Source organism: Gorilla gorilla, chromosome 6 (genome assembly GCF_029281585.2).
Source record: "Gorilla gorilla gorilla isolate KB3781 chromosome 6, NHGRI_mGorGor1-v2.1_pri, whole genome shotgun sequence".
Classification (NCBI taxonomy): Eukaryota; Metazoa; Chordata; class Mammalia; order Primates; family Hominidae; genus Gorilla; species Gorilla gorilla.
The window spans coordinates 167,362,940-167,384,607 of NC_073230.2; the positions used below are offsets into that span (position 1 = coordinate 167,362,940).

Sequence of the window (21,668 nt, forward strand, 5' to 3'; positions counted from 1 at the left end):
AACTCAGCCTTTTAAAGTATAGGAGTTGGCCGGGCGCAATGGCTCATGCCTGTAATCCCAGCACTTCGGGAGGCCAAGGTGGGAGGACCACTTGAGGTCACGAGTTCAAGACTAGCCTGGGAAACATAGTAAGACTCCATCACTGCAAAAAAAAATTTTTTTTTAAATAGCCAGGCATGATGGTGTGTGCTTGTAGTCCCAGCTACTAGGGAGGGCTGAGGTGAGAGGATTACTTGAGACTAGGAGTTCAAGGCTGCGTTAGGCTAGGATTGCACCACTGCACGCCAACCTTGGCGACAGAACAAGTGCTTGTCTTAAAAAAAAAAAAAAAAAAACTGTAAGAGTCAACGGTTTTCTGAATGTTCAGAGTTCCGTGACCACCTCACCGTCCACCTCAGAGCCTCTCAGTACCACCAAAGGGAACCTGCCCCTCTGCCATCACTTCCCATGCCCCCAACACTTTCCCCATCCCTACACGGCCACAAACTACTTTCTGTCTCTACCGACTTACCTCTCCTGGACTTATTTATTTATTTACTTATTTATTTATTTAGAGACAGAGTCTCACTCTGTTGCTCAGACTGGAGTGCAATGGTGTGAACTCGGCTCACCGTAACCTCCACCTCCCAGGTTCAAGCGATTCTCCTGCCTCAGCCTCCAGAGTAGCTGGGATTACAGGCACGCGCCACCACGCCCAGCTAATTTTTGTATTTTTAGTGGAGACGGGGTTTCACCATGTTGGCCAGGCTGGCCGTGAACTCCTGATCTCAAGTGATCCGCCTGCCTCGGCCTCCTGAAGTGCTGGGATTACAGGGTGAGCCTCCGCCCCTGGCCTCCTGGACATTTTGTATAAATGAAATCATGCCCCTCGTGATTTTTGTGACTCGGTTTCTTCTTCTGAGCACGGCGTTTGCCAGGTTCCTCCGCGTCAGTGTGCCGGTGCTTCTTGCCCCCCTTTCCACGGCCGAACAACACTCCACCATCACAGACGTCCTCGGTTCCTGGTGGTTTTCTGCCCTCTTCAGTGGAGAAAGGGCTTGGAATAGAAGAAGTTGCAGTTGGAGACGTGAAGGCTGTGGCTGTGACGCCGCCACGGGGAGTCGGCCGCAGGAGGAGCCTCCCCACCAACAGCGTGGCCGGCGGAGTGAGCCACGAGGGCAAGGGCACCCCTCCCAGCCGCTGTTGCTGTGGCCCCGGCCGCCAGCGTCCCGGGAGGGCACCTGCGGAGGGAAGGCAGACACCCTGCAACGGCCCGCAGGCCCGTGTCACCCGGGCCACCGAGCGCTCGGCTTGTGGGTCGTCACAGCATAATTCAGCCTTGAGCCACGAGACACGGAGCCGACAGGTGTGTAGCTGAGCCATCCCTCCCCCACCTGTCACCATTCTTCCACCTCCCTCCAAGCAGAGAGCGCGACTTGCTCCTCTTGCCCTCCTGGACGTCCGGGGTTTCCGCCCCTGGGCTCCAACGCTATGGTCTGGTCGTCCTGACGCACTCTTAGAAGCTCGGCCACCCCTCTGCGCCCCTCCTGCTCAGCCACCCCTCTCTGCGCCCCTCCTGCTCGGCCACCCCTCTCTGCGCCCCTCCTGCTCGGCCACCCCTCTCTGCGCCCCTCCTGCTCGGCCACCCCTCTCTGCGCCCCTCCTGCTCGGCCACCCCTCTCTGCGCCCCTCCTGCACAGGCCTCTCCTCCTTTCTGAGCTCAAAGGGAATGGTGGTTCCTTCATGTGCCTCCTTCCCACCTCTCTTGTCCTTTTAGCAGGAACATGCTCACGTGAAAAACTGGAAAACCAGAGAAATATGAAGAAAATAAAAGTCACTACCCAGAGAGAGCCACTATTCACAGTCTGGTGTATTTCTTTGAGCTTTTTCTGCTATCCACATTTTCGCACGGCTGTGATCATATTAGACGCTCAGTTTTGGATCCTGAGCTTTTCATTTACTTTCTCCCACCTGCATTTTCCGACGTTATTAACAACTTTTTGAACACTTCTCTTTTAATGTCTGCTTAACATTTGAATCATGTGACCATAACATAGCTTTAAAGAAGCATTCTCCTTTGTTTAATATTAATGATTTGTCTACTGTTTTAAAATTAATACAAACACCACTGCAGAAAGCAGCTTTGTGCTTCAAGTTTTCTTTAGTATTTTGGGTAATGGATTATTTTCTTGGGGCATATTCTCACACATCAGATTGCTGGGTCACGGGCCACCTCGCTTATGTGGCGTGAACGTGCCGGCCAGTCAGCGTCCATCACGATCACGTCAGGCCATGCTCCCACCAGCAGGGCGTGAAAGCGACCAGCTCACTTCCCGACATAAGCGTGATCTATTTTAATCTTCATAGATTTGTTTTCCTTTTTTCTATTGTGGAGTAGTTGATTATTATACCTTTAGAATGTTTAGGACATACCACCTGTGTTTGGATGTGTCCCATTTAAAGTTATCAACCATGAAATCAAATCCACTTTAAAAATTCTTTGAAACCTGTTTTCCTCATTTTTAGGATGCCCATGTAACAGCATCTAAACTCTCTTTTCTACAAGCTGTTCCAGGATTATGTGATTGCTTTATCTTAAGCTTTCTCTTCCAGAACCCTTACAGTTTTTTCTATAATAACCAAAGTTACTCCAGAGTTATGAATTACCAAGGAATTGGCCCCCAGGGTCACTTTAAAGTTTCCAATCACGACGTCCTCCTGAGGGAGCTGGCCTAAAACCCTTACAGCTGAAGCATTCGGTTACGTTAAATGAGCATGTGCGGAGGCTGCAATTTCATAGTTCCAATTGCATATTGTGGTAAAATATACGTCACATTAAAATTTACCATCTTAGCCATTCTTAAGTGTACAGTTCGGTGGTGTTAATTACATTCACACTGTTGATCAGTCATCACCACCGTCTATTCCCAGAACTCTTCCATCGTCCCAAACTGAAACTCCACCAATTAAACACTGACACCCCAACTGTCCCCCAGCCCCCGGCCCCGTCACTCTACCTTCTGTCTCTATGAACTTGACTATCTTTAGTACGTCACATGCGTGGAATCATTCAGTATTTGTCCTTTTGTGACTGGCTTATTTCACTCAGCATAACAGCCTCAAGGTCCCCCCATGTTTCAGCGAGTGTCAGCACTCACTTCCTCTTCAAGGCTGCGTACTATTCCATCATGTGGATGGACCACGTTTCACTTGTCCATTCACCCATCAGTGGACACTGAGCTGCTTTTGCCTTTGGCTGTTGTGCATTAACTGCTACGAATATGGGTGTGCAAACAGCTCTTCAAGTCTCTGCTTCCTGTGTTATGGGGTACGTACCCAGAAGTGGGGTTGCTGAGGCAAATTAAAAACTCTATTTTTAATTTTTTAGGAAACCACCATACTGTTTCCCTCAGCAACGACGCCATTTTACATTCCCATCAGCAGCGCACAAGTGTTCAATTTCTCCACATTCTCACCAACACCGATTTTCAGGGGTTTTTTAATACTAGCCATCCTAATGGGTGTGAGGTGGTATGTTTATCTTTTGACTTTCTTTTTATTAATAAGCTCTGTTGGGCTTTTAAAAAACATATCCAAGCTTGATAAGATTATATATTCCTACACGTACCTTAAGAAAAGAGAGGGGGAAAGAGAGAGAGTGAGCCAGAGGGAGAGAAAGAGACCCTGCGGCTGGTGATAGAATGTTCTAGAGTCGCAGCCGCCCCCCACCGCACCCTGGGCTGCCGCACCCCTGGCCCGCCAGCCTCGGGCTAAACCAGTCACCATGGCAACCACAAATCTGAGCCAGCGCAGGAACCACTTCTCCTATCGCTCCCCGTCAGCCTCGCAAAGCGCAGTTTTCTAAGACTGGGCACCACCGGCTTCGCTGTTTCCTAGACCTTCAGTGCATCATAAAAAAAAAAAAAATCAAATATCGTCTGTTTCTATAAATCAAGGCCTGAATATGTGAATTTACATTTAAATTGCTTTTCTCTTCCAAGGAATCCACAGTCATTATCTGGATATGATGTTGAGACGACTCTATGTCTGGGAGGCAAGTCAAGGTTGGGGAGAAAAAAGTCTGAGAATGATCACAGTCGGACACCCAGGCCGGCCTTTGCCAAGGAGCCGGGGAGACAGCCTCGGCTTTTATTCTGCTGGGGCTACTTACGGCTCCAATTAAATTAAACACACACACCTGCTTCCATTATCATCAAAAGCTGTTGAGTCCAGGCAGACGACGTACGCTTTTCAATATAGCTATTTTTCTTAAGACTGCCTCCAAATTAAAGCTGCACGGAGTAGATGACAGGGAGCCCCAGGGGGTCTTAGGCTGGGCCAGAACCTCACCCACCACCCACACTGCACCCCTCGAGCTGCCGGTTCCCACTTGTCACACTCGGCACAGGAATCTCCCGAAAGAAGAGAAAACAGCAGAAGCTGCCGCCGCTGAGGACCTGCTCTCCTCTTGGCGCCTCCACCGTGGCTTCCCTTCCCGACCCCAGAAGCTGCCTAGGCACAGACACAGAGGTGCCCCCAGCCCCAAAATTCCATCCGGAACCCAGGGCTGGTCCCACCCCAGGGCGCACGAGCTCCTCGGTTTCGCTTCTCAGACCCTCAGAGGCATTCACCTCGGCTCCCCCTGGATGCACCAGTGCAGGGGAGGCCTGTCCTGAAAGGCCCCAGGAGGGCGGCACCCCAGGCCAGCGCCCTGCCCTGCACCTCAGTCCCCCGCCGGCACCCACGTCTGTGCAGAGATTAGTGGGTGCGAGGGGCCTCTGGGCAGGCCCCGCCATCCTGGCTAGGATTAAATCTGCTCCTGCCCACAGTCTGAGGACAGATGGGCAGGGAGCTGGGGAAAGAGAAGGCCTCGCTCAGCGAGCCGCGGGCCCACACGCAGCCCCTGACTTGGAGAAAGGCGGCTCCGCCCAGCGCTTTTCTGAGGATACTGGAGTTTAACCCTCCCCTGCGCGTTCAGAGCGCACAGCGCCCAGTTCACCGGCATCAGACAGGCCCGGGTGGCGTCTGCCCTGGGAGATGCCCTCTGCCTGACCGCGCTGGAGGGAAGGGGCTCTGCGGGACCCGCTGCTCGCCGTATTTCATAATAACTGCCGTCCTCATGGGCTTTCAGCCCAACCTGAAAACACAGCGTTTGCACTGTTTTCTTATCCGCCTGATAAGAGAGGAAAATCAGTGGCTTAAAGGACGAAAAACCTGGCCGGGCGTGGTGGCTCACGCCTGTAATCTCAGCACTTTGGGAGGCCGAGGCGGGTGGATCACCTGAAGTCAGGAGTTCAAGACCAGCCTGGCCAACATGGTGAAACCCTGTCTCTACTAAAAATACAAAAAATTAGCCGGGTGCAGTGGCGCACGCCTGTAATCCCAGCTACTCAGGAGGCTGAGGCAGGAGAATCGCTTGAGCCCAGGAGGCGAAGGTTGCAGTGACAGGAGATAGCCCCACTGCACTCCAGCCTGGGCGACAGAGTGAGGCTCTGTCTCAAAAAATTTTTTAAAAAAAGGATGAAAAACTTGCCGAAGGACAGAGCAAAACAAAATCAGAAAGCAAGGGTTGGTGCGAGCGATGGGCGCCCAGAACCCGGGCAACCTCTTCCCCCCACCCACCGAGGCCGCAGCCCATGGCTCCGCGGCTCCATCCGCCTCCTCTCGGCAGCGCGCCCCGGGCGGCCCCAGCTCCAGGCCAGCGGCGGGGCTCACCAGGCTGGGCGCTGCGCACGGCGGGCAGGAGAGGGGCAGACCAGGGCGCAGCAGCCAGGACCCCACACTCACCGTTCACACAGGCCTCGGACGCTCGGCAGAGGCCCTCCTCGAGCAGGCAGCCTGCGGGGAAACAGAGAAGAGACGCGGTCAGCTGGAGGGGAGGAGGGGGGTGCCCCCGAGGCTGCCTTCCTGGCCCCCTGGTGAATTTCAGAGAAACCGCCGGTCAAGCAGGCTCCTCCGACCCGGCTTTTCCGAGATGGGGCCGATTATTCTGAAGCCAGAACGCTGCGCCCCTGACTCGGCCACGTGCGAGGCCTCCTGGCCTAGTCCCGGAGCCCAGCTCTCACCTGGACCAGGCCCACAGCTCTCGGCTGAGGGTCAAGCCGGCGTCATCACAGGAGACTCTGGCCGCGGGAGCAGCAGCGGGGTCGGGGCCTCCCCTTGAGGCCTCCCCTGGGCCCGGCGCCTCCCCTGGACCGGGTGCTCACCGCACGCACCGCGTCCCTGGAAGCAAGGCTGCCGGGCCCCGGGGAGCGGAGGCTTCCAGAGAGGTAACGAGCTCCGCGGAGAGCCCGGCTGCGTGGGAAGCAAACCGTGGCGTCCGTGGCCACAGACAAGAGACGCAGGAGAGGGTCGGGAGAGGAAAGGAGGCAGCGGAAGCAGCGGAGACGAAGACGGGCAGGAAAGGCCAGCGCGGCTGGGCCAGGCCCTGGAGAAGACGCGGGGCAGAGGCAGCGCCTCAGTCCCCACCCAGGAAGGGGCTCCAGAAGCTCCGTGGTGCCTGGGTGGCCAGGCGACCCCAAGCCACGCATCCCCCGCGGCCGAGCAGGCTGGCAAAGGTTGGCGTTCAGCTCCACGTCCACGCCTGTCTTAAACACAGAGAGATGGGTCCAGAAAGCACCACCCCGCTAGGGAGCAGCTCCGGCGAGGGCGTGAGCACACAGGACACCAGAACCGGGAGGGCCCCAGGGCCACGAGGCGGGAGTCGCACCGCCAGCGAAGGGCAGGTGTGATGTGAACGCGCCGTGTCTCTCACCCAAGGCCGGGTGTGGTCTGAACACGCAGTGTCTTTCACTCATTCCTGCAAAGCATAGTGCCTTCAATGCTGCTTCACCAACCGACAAACGCCTGTTCATCCGCCAAGATCCCTGTGGAAGCCCCAGACTCTCCCCCGGCTGCCCAGGCGTCCTTTTCGGGACTCGCCACACTGTGCAGTGACTGTGGATTGAGTGTGTATTTCCCTCTCCTGGAGTTCAGGAGCCGGGCGCATGCCTGTTTCCACCCTCTACTGTTTCCTCCCATGCCCTCTGTGTGTCTGGCACAGGGCAGGTGCCCAGGAGCAAATGGGTGAACAAAGAAACTGAGGAATCCGGAGAAAGTTATGAATTACTGAGGGATTCACCCCCAGGGTCACGTTAAAGTTTCCAGTCACTACTTCCTCCTGAGGGAGCCGGCCTAAAACCCTTACAGAGGAAGCCCTTGGTTGCCTTAAACCAGCACGTGCGGAGGCTTTAAAACTAAACATCATTCCAGACCTAAGGCAGCACAGAGCCTAGCAGGACCCAACGCCGGGAGTTCACAGGAGGAGGCAGCTTCGCTCATCTCACAACGGCTTCACGAGCCTTCCACAGTTGCAGGGCGGCCCCTGGCTGGGGTCTGCTTCCTCCCAGGAGGTGGCCTAGGTGCAGCCCTGGCCTGCCCAGCCAGTGCCTGCCCAGCCCAGTGCCCACCACCATCGCCTGCCAGCAGTCACAGGCGGGTGGACACCCCACCCATTGACGGGAGCCTCCAATCCAAGCAGAGATTGTTTTAGGTTTTTGGGGGTTTTTGTTTGTTTTGTTTTGAAATAACAATCTCATGAAAAACAGATTTTTTTTTTTTTTTTTTTTGAGATGGAGTCTTGCTCTTATCACCCAGGCTGGAGTGCAATGGTGTGATATTGGCTCACTGCAACCTCTGCCTCCCAGGTTCAAGCAATCCCCCTGCCTCAGCCTCCCAAGTGGCTGGGACTACAGGCGTGCACCAGCATACCCAACTAATTTTTGTATTTTTAGTAGAGACGGGATTTCACCATGTTGGCCAGGCTGGTCTCGAACTCCTGACCTCAAGTGATCCACCTGCCTCGGCCTCCCAAAGTGCTGGGATTACAGGCGTGAGCCACCGCGCCTGGCCAGCATTTCATTTCTTAATCCCATTTACCCATCAGCTAACCCCACATTCAGTCTGTATTCTCTGCATTATTTCTTCATTCAACAAGTGCCTGAGCCAGGCAGAGGAGGTGAACGGCCTACAGGAGCGTGGCAGGGAACGTTCTGAGAGACACATACCCGGCGTTTGAACAGCAGGAGGAGAGGCAGACACCACTCCCCACAAAAGCAGTGACCTTGAAAAGGTCAGCATGGAGGTTAGAGGACCTCTCAGATCCTCACGCAGTGACCTCCGAGGCTCCACTCACTGCCTCCCCGAGGGAGAGCCTCAGCTGTGAGGGCCCCTCCGCCCCAGGCACACAGAGGCGCACAGAGAAGGAGCTGGGAGCAGTAAGGATGTGACCACACCGGAGATGTGCTGGAGGTTAGTAGTCCGATGTCGTGGAACGTCCCTGGTCCCGCTCTGGCAGGAGCTACAGGACTCTGCTCAGGATTCTAGGGTGCATCTCCAGCGTGGAGGAACAGAGACCTTGGGGGAAGGCAGATGCAGGGACGCTGCAGACAGAGCTCACGTTCTAACTCCATGTTTGTCACGTGGAAATGGCAGATGACGGAGCTCTGCTAGGAGAGGCACCAGGAAGAAAGCCCCTGTTTTCTTCCCATCTCTGCCTTAACCGTGGCTGACAATTAGATGTGATCTGAATGAGATGTGCATCAAATGATCTCTTGGATCCTGACCTTGGAAAACCACCTGTTACTGGCATGTGCCCAACCTGATTCGTTACTCCAGAGGACTGATGAGAAGTGACAGTGGAAAACCTGCAGCACTCCTTGGTAAGAGGCAAACACAGCAGCAGCATTTCACATGATTACCAGAGCTGCAAATGTTATGCATATTTCACTCAGCCAGTGGATATGCTAATTTGAGTGCTAAGTTATTTGTTCTAAAATTACAAAAGAGCAAATTTCATTTTAAGTATCAGCCACCTACTAATAGTAATTATGACCATAAATCATCCAGAGAAAAGACATTTTCTCTGGCAGACACTGGTTCAACCCAGCCCAGGCGCCTCGGGCACACGCCTTCCTCGAGTGGGCACCACACCCAACATGTGGCGGCAAGTGGCATCCCGGACTTGTGTACCCTGTGGGCTCACAGACTGCATACACTAAGGTCCAGATGTCATTCTGAGGCCAAGAAGCTGAATCCACAAGGAAAGCCAACAGCGGCCTGTGGGGCCCTTAACCTTGTGTGTCCAGCACTTAAAACTGGAATTCCTTCACTTCAATGTATTATCCACCCTTTTGCATGAAAACATGTGACATTCCCCAAATTCTCAAATTGCTACTCTGCTGAACCCTATAGCAGGGCTGTGGTGCTCAGGGGTTCCTCCTCACTCTGTGTTCACAGGGTATCCCTCCTGCTTCAGCACAGAGACAAGCACATCCAGTCATGCATGCATGTGCACACATATACACACATGCACACACAAGCATGTGCACACATATACACACGTGCACACTCATACATGCATGCAGTCATGCCCATTCACAGGCACACTCATGCCTGCACATATACAGGCATACCTGCATGCATACACACATGCACACACTCATACATGTAAGCATACACCTGCAGACATGTACACATATGCACACACGTACATGGGTACACTCATGCATGCATGCAGTCATGCCCATTCACAGGCACACTCATGCCTGCACACATACACACATGCACACCTGCATGCATACACACATGCACACACTCATACATGTGAGCATACACCTGCAGACATGTACACATATGCACACACGTACATGGGTACACTCATGCATGCATGCAGTCATGCCCATTCACAGGCACACTCATGCCTGCACACATACACACACACACACCTGCATGCATACACACATGCACACACTCATACATGTGAGCATACACCTGCATACACGTACACGTATGCACACACGTACATGGGTACACGTATGCACGCATGTACATGGGTGCACGTATGCACACGTACATGGGTACACTCATGCATGCTGATCTTGTTCTGATTCTGCTTCCCTACTGTGTCCTCAGAACTCTAAGCAGTATCTTGTCACCATTGTGGTGCCCCTTTTTTCTTACCCTTCTCAAGATGAAAATGGATCCAGTTTTGCAAGGAGTCAGGCTGGATCTGCCTCTCTTACCCCAATGACTCCTAAGAGATGTTTATGGAGAGTTTGTGGTTCATTGTGGAAATACAGTAAATGTGAACACAGCCCACCACCTCTCTCACTGGCTGGGAGGAAGCTCGGCACATCCTGTACCACATGCACCTGCTCTGCTTCCTCCCATCTCTGGGCATCGCTGTGGCCAAGGCAGACATGGCCTAAAAATCCATGGCCCCTGCCCAACCCTGTCTCTACCACCACCGTGGAAGGCCCTTCCTGGGTTCAGGCTTCTCGCCTGACTCTGCCGTGAGGGCAGGGGAAGGCTGTCATCAGCAGCAGGATGCACACGCCTTCTGAAATTGTGCTACACTTTCCACTGAGGCCCATAAAATCCAGCTGATGTGAGCTGGCATCCCACAGCAGGAACCAAAGAGGGAGGAGGGGAGGTTCCTGGACAGCAGGCTCAGCACCGGCACCTGTTGCCTCCAAGCCGCAGACAGGACTCCTCAGAAGCCTGTGAGCTGCTGGCCACTCACTAATCGCCCTTCCTGAGAGGGGCTCACTGAAGACCCTGCTTTGAGGCCGGAATGACCAAGGCCTTGGGATCCAACTGCAAACAGGAAAGCATCTTCCCAGACAGCACCAACACACGCAGCAACGGGAACGCCAGGATCCCGTGGCTGTGCAAACATGGAGATGCAGGTCTGTTGGGGAAGTTGCTGAACCTGAACTGAGACAGCCCCTGAGAAGGGGATGCGGGGGCTTCACCTGTGTCAGCACCACTCACTTGGTACAAGGAACACACACAGATTTCCTCATCTAAAAAATATAACGAAGCAGAGTGAAGTAATCTACACCCAGCCTTTTCCTCCCTGGCCCCGCCAGCCTCCCCCGCTCTTCAGAGCTCACAGCCTCCACGCCCAATCCGACCCTGTTACTGTCAGTCACTCTGTGTCTTTGTCCTGTCCCCCTCTACAGCCTTAAAAAAAACCATGCCAGCACCCCAGGAACCCCAGTCCCTACTGCCTGGAGCAGGTCCTTCGATGACAGATGTCACCTGCAGCAGTGGCAGTCTCACCACCGTGGGTTTCAACGCCAGAGCCCATCCCAGATGTGATTCCTGTCAAAGCCATGTTTCCCACCTCTCCCTGCAGAAAACGCTAGGGCTTAGGACAGCCTGAGGCTCTGGGGTTATGTTAAATCACATTCTTTCCTAGGAACGAACGCATCATCATAGAAAAGGAAGGTGCGGTGTTTGAAGAGATGCTCTTTTTAAACATCATCCTCATTTTTAACATTCTGGAGAGAGAGCAGGGTGCCCAGGCTCCAACCCCACCTCCTCTGCAGCAAACACAACGCCATGCACCTGGCAAAGCCTCCCTTCTCCCTCGCATTCTCAGATGTAAATGAGAATGCACCCTGCCCACTGCAGGGGGGGTAAGAGTGAAGCGCCTGCCTGCTGGCGGGTGGGCACTGCCTGGGCCATAGCTACCCCCCAATCTCAGCATCCCCTCCCGGCAGCACAGACCCTTGGGACCAAGGAGTCCCCACACCCCACTGAGGTTTTCTAAATGTTTCCATCGGATAGAAAACAACGTGTTAAACCAGGGCGGCATCCAGGCAGGAATAGAAAGCCATTTCCACATTAAGAACCCCTATTCTAGGAATCAGCCTGAAAAGTGAGAGATTAAAGCGCCTCAACCCGGAGGCGGGGCTGCCTCTGCCAGGCTGGGCGTGGGAGGACAGAGACCCCCGGACCCTCGTCTCAGGCAGCCCTGCGGTCAGGGCATCTGGCTTCTGTGGCCCAAGGCTCAGATGAAAGCTGTGATTGCAATTTCAAAGACAAAAGGAAGAGGCAGAGAGGGAGAGAGGGAGGAGGAAGGCTTCTGGCTCCTCCCAGATCTGTCTCTGACAAGAGGGAGGCAGCCCTGGCAGCTCCTGCCAGGCCTGATTGCCCATCCCTGACTGTGGCTTGCGGACAGGGCTCGGGGGGCAGCAGGGGGCAGCAGGAGACAGCGCTCAGCCCCTCTGCCGAGAGCCTATGACCAAGGGACCTGGCAGCGGCCTGGACGGAAGCCAGCCCACCTCCACATGAGAGGGACTGACTGCTTCCCTGAAAGCCCAGTCCCAGTCTGGGGACAACCCCTGCAGTGTCCCCCTTCCCTGCAGCCTCCCCCTTCCCGGCAGCCTCCCCTCCCCTTCCCTGCACCCCCTCCCCTTCCCTGTGCCCCCTCCCCTTCCCTGTGCCCCCCTTCCCTGCGCCCCTTCCCCCCTCCCTGCACCCCCCTTCTGAGCCCCCTCCCCTTCCCTGCAGCCTCCTCCTTTCCTGCGCCCCATCCCCCTTCCGGGCAGCATCCCCCTTCCCTTCCCTGCACCCCCTCCCCTTCCCTGCGCCCCTCCCCCTTCCCTGCACCCCCTCCCCTTCCCTGCACCCCTCCCCCTTCCCTGCACCCCCTCCCCCTTCCCTGCGCCCCCCTCCCCTTCCCTGCTCCCCTTCCCCCTTCCCTGCAGCCTCCCCTCCCCTTCCCTGCACCCCTTCCTCTTCCCTGCGCCCCCTCCCCTTCCCTGCAGCCTTCCCCTTCCCTGAGCCCCCTCCACCTTCCCTGCGCCGCCCTCCCCTTCCCTGCTCCCCTTCCCCTTCCCTGCAGCCTTCCCCTTCCCTGCGCCCCCTCCACCTTCCCTGCGCCCCCTCCACCTTCCCTGTGCCGCCCTCCCCTTCCCTGCAGGCCTCCCCCTTCCCTGCAGCATCCCCCTTCCCTGCGCCCCTCCCCTTCCCTGCAGCCTTCCCCTTCCCTGCACCCCCTCCACCTTCCCTGCACCGCCCTCCCCTTCCCTGCTCCCCTTCGCCCTTCCCTGCACCCCACCTTCCCTGCAGCCTCCCCTCCCCTTCCCTGCACCCCTTCCTCTTCCCTGTGCCCCTTCCCCTTCCCTGCTCCCCTTCCCCCTTCCCTGCACCCCTCCCCCTTCCCTGCAGCCTCCCCTCCCCTTCCCTGCGCCCCCCCACCTTCCCTGCGCCCCCCTCCCCTTCCCTGCTCCCCTTCCCCCTTCCCTGCGCCCCCCTCCCCTTCCCTGCTCCCCTTCCCCCTTCCCTGCGCCCCCTCCCCCTTCCCTGCAGCCTCCCCTCCCCTTCTCTGCACCCCTTCCTCTTCCCTGCGCCCCCTCCCCTTCCCTGTGCCCCCTCCCCCTTCCCTGCAGGCCTCCCCCTTCCCTGCAGCATCCCCCTTCCCTGCGCCCCCTCCCCTTCCCTGCAGCCTCCCTCTTCCCTGCGCCCCCTCCCCCTTCCCTGCGCCCCCTCCCCCTTCCCTGCGCCCCCCCTTCCCTGCTCCCTCTCCTCCTTCCCTGCGCTCCCTCCCCTTCCCTGAGCCCCCTCCCCCTTCCCTGTACCCCTTCCCCCTTCCCTGTGCCCCTTCCCTGTTCCCTGCGCCCCTCCCCCTTCCCTGGGCTGCCAAGCAAGGGGCTCCGTTGGGTGACATGCAGCCCCACCTTGGCCAGGTGACCCAGCCCCACCCTGCCCGCTGCACGTAGGGGTGGGTGTTGCTCAGGCCCCTTCACCTGCCGATCCAGAGTACGGAGCCCCCCAGTAAGTCCTCCCCAATTCTGAGGCTTTCAATCACGGCCCCAGCCCAGCGTTTTGGGGACCCGTCCCTTCCTTGTCTTGGCCACACTCTCAGCGCAGGGCATTTCTGGAGGTTGACACACATGGCTGCATTCCTCGCAGAGGAGGGTCCACAGCCAAATTGATAGCGGGAGGAGGGATAATCACCCAGAAGATTCTGGAAACTTCAGCCTCAATGCCTCAAAGAGCAGGAAGATGGGTGCCCCATCCTGAGGGCTGCACGGTGGCCTGGATCTTAGACCTACAAGGCAGGACCCCAAAACAGTTATAAGTGGCATGTTCTCTGCGCCACTGCACACTCAATTGCCATGAACGACGGGAGCTGACCGCTGGCAAGTTCGGGCCAAGGTTTCTCCTGCAGGCACGAGGGCCTGCCTGCTGCACAGCCTCTGGGCCCTGTTCCTGCGGGGACACCTGTCCGTCCCCTGTGCTGGGAGGAGGGGCCTGAGGCTCACACTCCTTCCATGCTGGGCCTGTTCTGCCGGGCACAGATGTCACACGTGAGCAGGAGCTGGGAGGGCACACACGAACATGGATGAGTGACCGTGCCTTACTGCAAAGGTGGATCCTTGGGGCTCAGGCCCCTCCAATTCACCTCCACCCCATACGCCTGGTCAGTCCGCTCCATCACAACGGTGATGTGTGTGCTCAGCAGAGGCTGAAAGGGCCAAGGTCCTCCTCACGTCTTTGGCTTCTGTAAAGTCGGTTCTTGTTTGAAGCTGGGGCCACAATTCTAAGGCAGTTCCTGATTTCAACTCCTCCTGTTCACAAAATCAGCTTCCCACAGAAAAAGAACCAGCTCACTCCACCCTGGAAGAAGGGCAGCGAGCTGGGTACCAGGACGACCATCAAGTCCTATCATTTATTTTTAGGAAAAACAAAACCTCTTACTTTGATTAATTTCCTTATTTCAGGTTCCTAATTGCACAGATTTATTTAAACTCTCTTAAGAGTAAGAAATTGTACCAAATTCAGGATACCTACCAGAATTGTTTGTTTTATTTTTAAAGTCCAGGAGTTACTTTTTGGGAAATGCGCTCTCCATGCTACACATTCCTCCTTCATTCATCTGAGGACATTAAGAGCAGCAACCTCAACTATATTTATTCTAAATGGCACGTGGTTTTAATCAGCTCTTGGTTTTTAATCGGCTCTGGTTTTTTGTCCTCGATTTCCTGAAATGGGATAATACCTTCAAAAGAAGGATGTTTGCTGAGTCATTCTTCGGGACTAAGAAAACATTTCTAACCTTGCTTTCACAGATAAAAAGTTAAAGACAAGCTTTGAAAAAGTATCTGATGAAAATCCTTGAACATTAAATACTGCAGGTGCAGGTAGCCAGGCTATGCCGGGGATGAAATGGTTAAGCTAATCTCAGAGAACTTCAACCGGTAACTCTCATGTGCTGGATTAAAATATAGTATGACCCATGAAAGAACAGTACCAAAAGTGAGAATAAAGTGAAGAAAGATAGATGTATTGCTCAGGATTGCTGAGACACGGCACACGTGAACCACACAGCCTACCCTGCTGTAAATGTGAACTTCAGACATGTGGTACTTCAGACACATAATTTAAAAGGTAAACAAGCTTTTTAGCAGTACTGGGCTGACTTAGTTGTGGTCTCTGATGAAAGAGAGGAAAAATCCAGTTCACAGTTTCTCAGTCATTGTTAAAGCACCAAGCCCTCTAACAAAAAGACCTTATCATCTCAAGACCCCCCTTAGGAAATGTGAGTTATATCATCATCATCATCATCATGGAAACAGCCTCTCCCACACTTTGATGTGCATGTGAACCAGCTGGGCCCTGTTAAAGGAGTATTTCTATTCCCCGGGCCTGGGACGGAGCCAAAGATTCAGCATTTCCAAAACACTCCCTGGTGACTCGTCCGCCGGGCTGCCCACCACACTGAGAAGCAAGGGCATCACATGTGGAAATCATCCGTAAAGTGAAAACTTCGGTCAGCACATTATAAAAATTGTTAAAAGTAAATTTAACAAACTCTTTACAATTTGTTTTCTGGATCCAAATTCTTCATCACCCGGATAAGAAATGATTGGCCTTATACAAATTATTTTAGGCCAGGCCCAGTGGCTCACGCCTATAATCCCAGCACATTGGGAGGCCTAGAGGTCAGGAGTTCAAGACCAGCCTGGCCAACACGGTGTTTAGTCTCTACTAAAAAATACAAAATTAGCCGGGCATGGTGGTGCGTGCCTATAATCCCAGCTACTTGGGAGGCTGAAGCAGGAGAATCACTTGAACCTGGGAGGTGGAGGTTTCAGTGAGCCAAGAATGTGCCACTGCACTCCAGCCTGGGTGACAGAGCAAGACTCCATCTCAAATATATGTGTGTATGTGTGTGTGTATATATATATATATATATATATATATACACACACACCCTCCAGTGTGTGTGTGTGTGTGTGTGTATAATTTTAAATTAATTATGTGGGGAAAATCATACGTCAACTAATTTTTACAAATGTATTAGGTTCAGTTTTAAGACTGGATGTATATTTAAATATACATTGTAATTTAATTAAGATTTAAAAGACAAAAACTGCTTCCTGGCCCTGATGATTAGAACTCTTACACTTGAGCTAAAAAAAAAAAAAAAAAAAAAAAAGGTTTATTTTGAAAACTTTATTTTTAAGTGATGAGATAGGAAAGACTATTGCCTTCTGCTCCTTTAGACACCTGTCCACAAACACCACTCGCATTGTGGGTGAGAGGATTCTGCACTTCCAATAATGAAAAGACAAATTAGATCCAATTGTTACTACAGTTTCCCCTTTTAACCCTGATATTTGCTACAGGCAACTGGATATGCCACGTGAGACTTTATCAGAGGATGGGACTGACACTTTAGGAGGACAGTCTGAGGTAAATTTGAAAAATAATTTCTTTTTATCTTCCTGTTGAGCTCGCCACATTTCCAGTGTGCTGGGAATTACTACCATCCACTGTAGATACAGGTTAATTGACACAGAACAAAGAAGAAAAACTACTTAAAACTCTGTAAAAGTCCCCCAGGGAATTAGCAAGTCTCAGCTGGTGGCAGCTCTGGAGGGCACAGGTGCTGTGGGTCGTTAACAAAACCAGGCTTGGGCTCAAAAACATTTGAAAAATACGGGTTGAAATTTCACACACTCTTCTCTGTGGAACTCCGAACCTTCACTATTCCAAAGGGCCACGCTGGCTTCCAAGGAAGGATCCTGCAGACGCTGCCAAACGCCCCAGCCACAAAAACGTCCACCCACTGCTTCTCACTGGGGCGCAGCAAACCAGACAACAGAACTGAGGTTGAAAAACGTGACCAGGGCTGTTAAACGCCATCTAGCCCAACGGTTTTCGCTCTTAAGCCCCTGCAGGGCCTGCTAGAACAAAGCTGCGGGGCCCAGTCCCTGAGTTTCTGACCTAATGGGTCCGGAGCAGGCCAGAGAATCTGCATATCTAACCAGTTCCCAGGCGAGGCTGGTGCTGCTGGGCCCCGCTCCTCCCGCGGCGGGTCAGGCAAGCGCCTTGCACAGGCGAGGGTGTGACAGGCTCTGGGCCAAGTCCGCTGGGAGCTGGGCTCTGCGGCTTCCCGCCTCCCGCTCGGAGTCCAAATGTGTGAGGCACGGAGCACTCAGGGCGCCCTTCCGGTAATGGGAATTTTATCAGCTTTATGAAGTCTGGTGTTTTTCTATTTTCATTATTTTAAAACTTTTTTAACTATGACATTTTCGTGCCTTCCCAGGCAAAGCAGCAACAACCCACTTGCGGAGCCGCAGAGGGGAAATCATCACTCCTTCCTGGAAGGAAAGATGTGTTTTATCGTCTCTTGTGTTTTAAGTTATCCTCAGACCCTCTCCCCGCCCGGGGCTAGAGCCAAGCAAACAGAGCTCTGCCCAGTGACTCCAAGGGTCTCAGAGCCTCTGTACCCCCCGATTTCAGCAGATGCAGCGTCCCAGTTCAGGAGGCCCCGCTGCTCGCATTCCTCCACCCAGGACGTGATCAATGGGCCCATCCTGAACGTGAGAACAGCTTGCCTTCTGCTGGGAAGCCCCGTTCCCATCCCCGACACAACGCCAGGCTGAGGCTGAGGCTACCTTCTTGTGAATCTTCCCCCTGTCCCCAGTCTGGGAGGCAGATCCAAGAAGACAGCTCTGTCAGCAGTCGCGGGGGGGGACCTCCTGCCTCCAGACAGCACAGCAGAGGGAGGGGCAGTGCCAGAGCCCCGGCCACCCTGTGTTGGAGTCAGAGACCACCAAAGGTGCGGTCACAGCGGCCTTTTCTGTGTAGCCGGGCAGAAAAGTCACCAAGGAGGCCAACGCGTGTTTCGGCAGCCCTGGATTTTTTGAAGTTTTATTTATTGAGGATATGTTGACCCGCCTGGAGCTTTCATTATCGATCTACTTAGTGTCATAGAGTCAAGTTCTACCCCTGAAAGTGAGACAGCCTGAGCCACCAGCACCGCGCCCAGCTCACATCGTGGCTTCTAACCACGTCACCATCCTCCTAGCTCTGCGGATGCCTGCGATGTCCGAACTGCCTTAAGGTGAGGCGAGTGTCAGCACTGAACACAAAGCCTCAGGAGTGATAAAGCCGTCACGGAGTAAAACGCACCATCCTCTCCTCGTTCCGACTCTCTGCTCCTCTCCCTAGAGCTTGATTCCATCCCAGGGCCGGGAGAAAAGTGAGAGAAATTAATCTCAGCAGCTTCGAGCACAAGAAGAACTGGCTTGCTCTGGGGTAGGCAAACCATGGTCTGCCACTGCCATATGTTTCTGTATTAATAAAGTTTTATGGAAACACAGCCACGCCCACTTGCTTACAGATTGTCTACGGCCACTTTTGTCCTATAATAATTCAATAGTTGTGACAGAGACTGGCCTGAAAGGAAACAATTTTTACAAAAAAACTTAGCCAACTCTTGATTTATTAGTAGGAGATCAGGTTCTTCACAGGATCAAAAGAAGGTTAGAAAACTGGCTTGGAGAAATGGGCAGGAAACAAGACAGGTGCCCACCAGAACATGGTCACAACCACACAGCACCATCACATCTGGACCAGCCCTGGACGCAGCCACCCCTCAGGGGTCCATGGCCACCAGCCCCACCCCTGCTCCTCGGGACGCCTTCCTCCTGGCTGCACTTGCCGAGTCCCCTGGAGCACGGAAAAGGCCTCACCTGTGTCAAATGGCCTCACATCCCCCAGTTCACACAGCGAGGCTAGGTGGACACACCCAAACCTGGACGCCACCACACACCATGCTGTTGATTCCACAGCCTGATTTTACAATAGAAAATAGATTCTTTTCTTGTCAAATTCACAGCTGAGCCACTTTTCCCTCACCCCCAGCCACTGTGTCCATCAGCCACTGTGTCCATCAGCCACTGTGTCCATCAGCCACTGTGTCCATCAACTACTGTGTCCATCAGCCACTGTGTCCATCAACTACTGTGTCCATCAGCCACTGTGTCCATCAACTACTGTGTCCATCAGCCACTGTGTCCATCAGCCACTGTGTCCATCAACTACTGTGTCCATCAGCCACTGTGTCCACCAACTACTGTGTCCATCAGCCACTGTGTCCATCAGCCACTGTGTCCATCAACTACTGTGTCCATCAGCCACTGTGTCCATCAACTACTGTGTCCATCAGCCACTGTGTCCATCAGCCACTGTGTCCATATGACTTTCACCACTGGCCCCTTGACTCCAGGATGGGACTCTCTTCTCATCCATGTGTAATTCCAAACTCACATTTGACTCAGATACCCAGTCTAAACCTTTCTGGACTCTAACTGCGCAATACCAGCTTCTCTCTACCCTCCCAGCTGTGTACCATGTGCAGGTTTAATCAACAGGTCCTTGATGTCTTCATCTGAGTCACTGAAACAAGTAGGAAAAAAGAAGGCAGAAGAGGTGGATGGAAGGATGGCACCCCTTCCTCCCCCGGCCCGTCTCCCCACCAGGTTTCCCAAACTGGAAGCATCTGTTCATTGCACCTCTCTGAAGAGGCAGAGCCGGCACCACAGGAATGGAGGACTTGGAAGTAACAGTACCGAACACTGACGATTCTACTGAGAGAATGGAAAGAGCTCCTGGTTACGAACAAAAAGTTACAGATATTAGTCATGTTACCATGGACAAATCACTCACTCTGTCTGCACCTGTTCACTTAAAACATTATTGGGAACTGGCCGGCCACGGTGGCTCACGCCTGTAATCCCAGCACTTTGGGAGGCCGAGGCAGGCGGATCATTTGAGGGCAGGAGTTCTAGACCAGCCTGGCCAACATGGAGAAACCCTGTCTCTACTAAAAATACAAAAATTAGCCAGGCGTGGTGGTGTGTGCCTATAATCCCACATACTTGGGGGGCCAAGGCAGAAGAATCGCTTGAACCCAGGAGGCGGAGGTTGCAGTGAGCCACACTCCAGCCTGGGGGACAAGAGTGAGACTGTCTCAAAAAAAAAAAATGGAAAAAAAATTATTGGGAATTGTTTTATATCATAAAAGCCTAGAAAATTAAGAAAATGCAGAAAATCTCAAAGAATAATATAATACCAGTTAACTCATTACCCAGAGATAAATTCCTTATTAATATTTTGGTTTTCAGCTACTTTTCTTTGCATATATGAAAGACCTGGGGTCATACTGTACACACACCTTTATTTTTTGTCCAACTTGTACATCCTGGGGTCCATGTCCAGGATGTGCAGGTTTGTCACATAGGTAAGTGTGTGCCATGGTGGTTTCCTGCACAGAGCATCCCCTCACCTGGGTATTTAGGCCAGCGTCCATTAGCAATTATTCCTGTGCTCTCCCTGCCCACCCCCACAACAGGTGCCCAGTCTGTGTCGTTCCCCCCCATGTGTCCATGTGTTCCCATCATTCAGCTCCCACTTATAAGTGAGAACATGCAGTGTTTGGTTTTCTGTTCCTGTGTTAGTTTGCTGAGGATAACAGCTTCCCGCTCCATCCGTGTCCCTGCAAAGGACATGATCTCACTCTTTTCTACGGCTGCATAGTAGTCCATGGTGTGTACGTATGTACCACACTTTCTTTATCCAGTCCCTCACTGATGGGCATTTAGGTTGGTTCCATGTCTCTGCTGTTGTGTAGACACAACTTTATAACCTGCACTTTTTACTTATAACACATTGTGAACAATTCCCTGTCCTTAGTATTTCTCATCATGAATTTTAATCATTGCTTAATAACTATTTCTATACATGCACATCATCTAGCTAACCAATTCCCTCTTGAAGAAACTACATTGTTTCCAATATTTCCCATTAAAAATAATACTGCAATACGCAATCTTGATTGTAAGTCCTTGGAGAGATCTCTGATTTTTTCCTCTTAGGATACTTTCCCATAAAAAGAATTCTAGATATTTTAAAGGTATATATGTAAGACTTTCAAAATATCTTGCCAAATTGCCCTGTCACCAACAGAATATGAGTGAACCTTGAAACCTCAGCTTCTTAATTTGTTAAAATACAAACTATGTTCCCCTCCTCACCCTATAGGGTTCCCGGGAAAATCTAAGGCTCTAACAAAAGTTAAAACATGAACTCTGATGCAGGTAGGATTATCATCGCATCATAAGTCACTCAGGGACCTGCCTCTTTTTTCCCACTATATCACTGAGGCATAAGTCTGAACCACTGTTAGTCAAAAAAATACATAAATGAAATAAAATAATATAAACCCATGGGACACTTCTGGCAAAATGAAGCCTCCAGGCAAGGCCATGCTTTAGGACCTGCTGATGCAATTTGCTGCCAGCTCCAGAACCACCAAGATGGAGTAAAAGCTTTTCGTTCCATATGCAGCTGTGTGTGCTCTGTGAGGGTGCAGAATTCTCTCTGTTGGCTGGTTCCCAAGCCATTCCTTCTCTACAAAGGTGACATCTAATCGTGCACAATGGAACACCTGTGTGGTGTCCAAGTCCCCCGTTCACTACCAGAGAAAAATTAATGCAGGGCTGTCAACAGGCTCCTAAGGTTAAATAACAATAGTTTTTAAATCCTGAGCTGTAACACAAAGG

The 21,668-nt window shown here is 52.8% G+C and overlaps 1 protein-coding gene across 3 annotated transcripts in view; it reads right to left on the bottom strand.

The window, feature by feature from the left end:
- Window positions 1-21,668, bottom strand: part of PTPRN2 (protein tyrosine phosphatase receptor type N2) — a 1,029,630-nt gene that overhangs the window by 929,100 nt on the left and 78,862 nt on the right. For 2 of the 3 annotated variants that reach the window (XM_055347413.2, XM_055347411.2), the window contains exon 2: window positions 5,767-5,817. The exons of the other annotated variant lie outside the window; for it this stretch is intronic. In XM_055347413.2, the coding sequence (XP_055203388.1) occupies window positions 5,767-5,817 (51 nt within the window). The remainder of the gene's footprint in view (window positions 1-5,766; window positions 5,818-21,668) is intronic. 3 annotated transcript variants of the gene reach the window in all.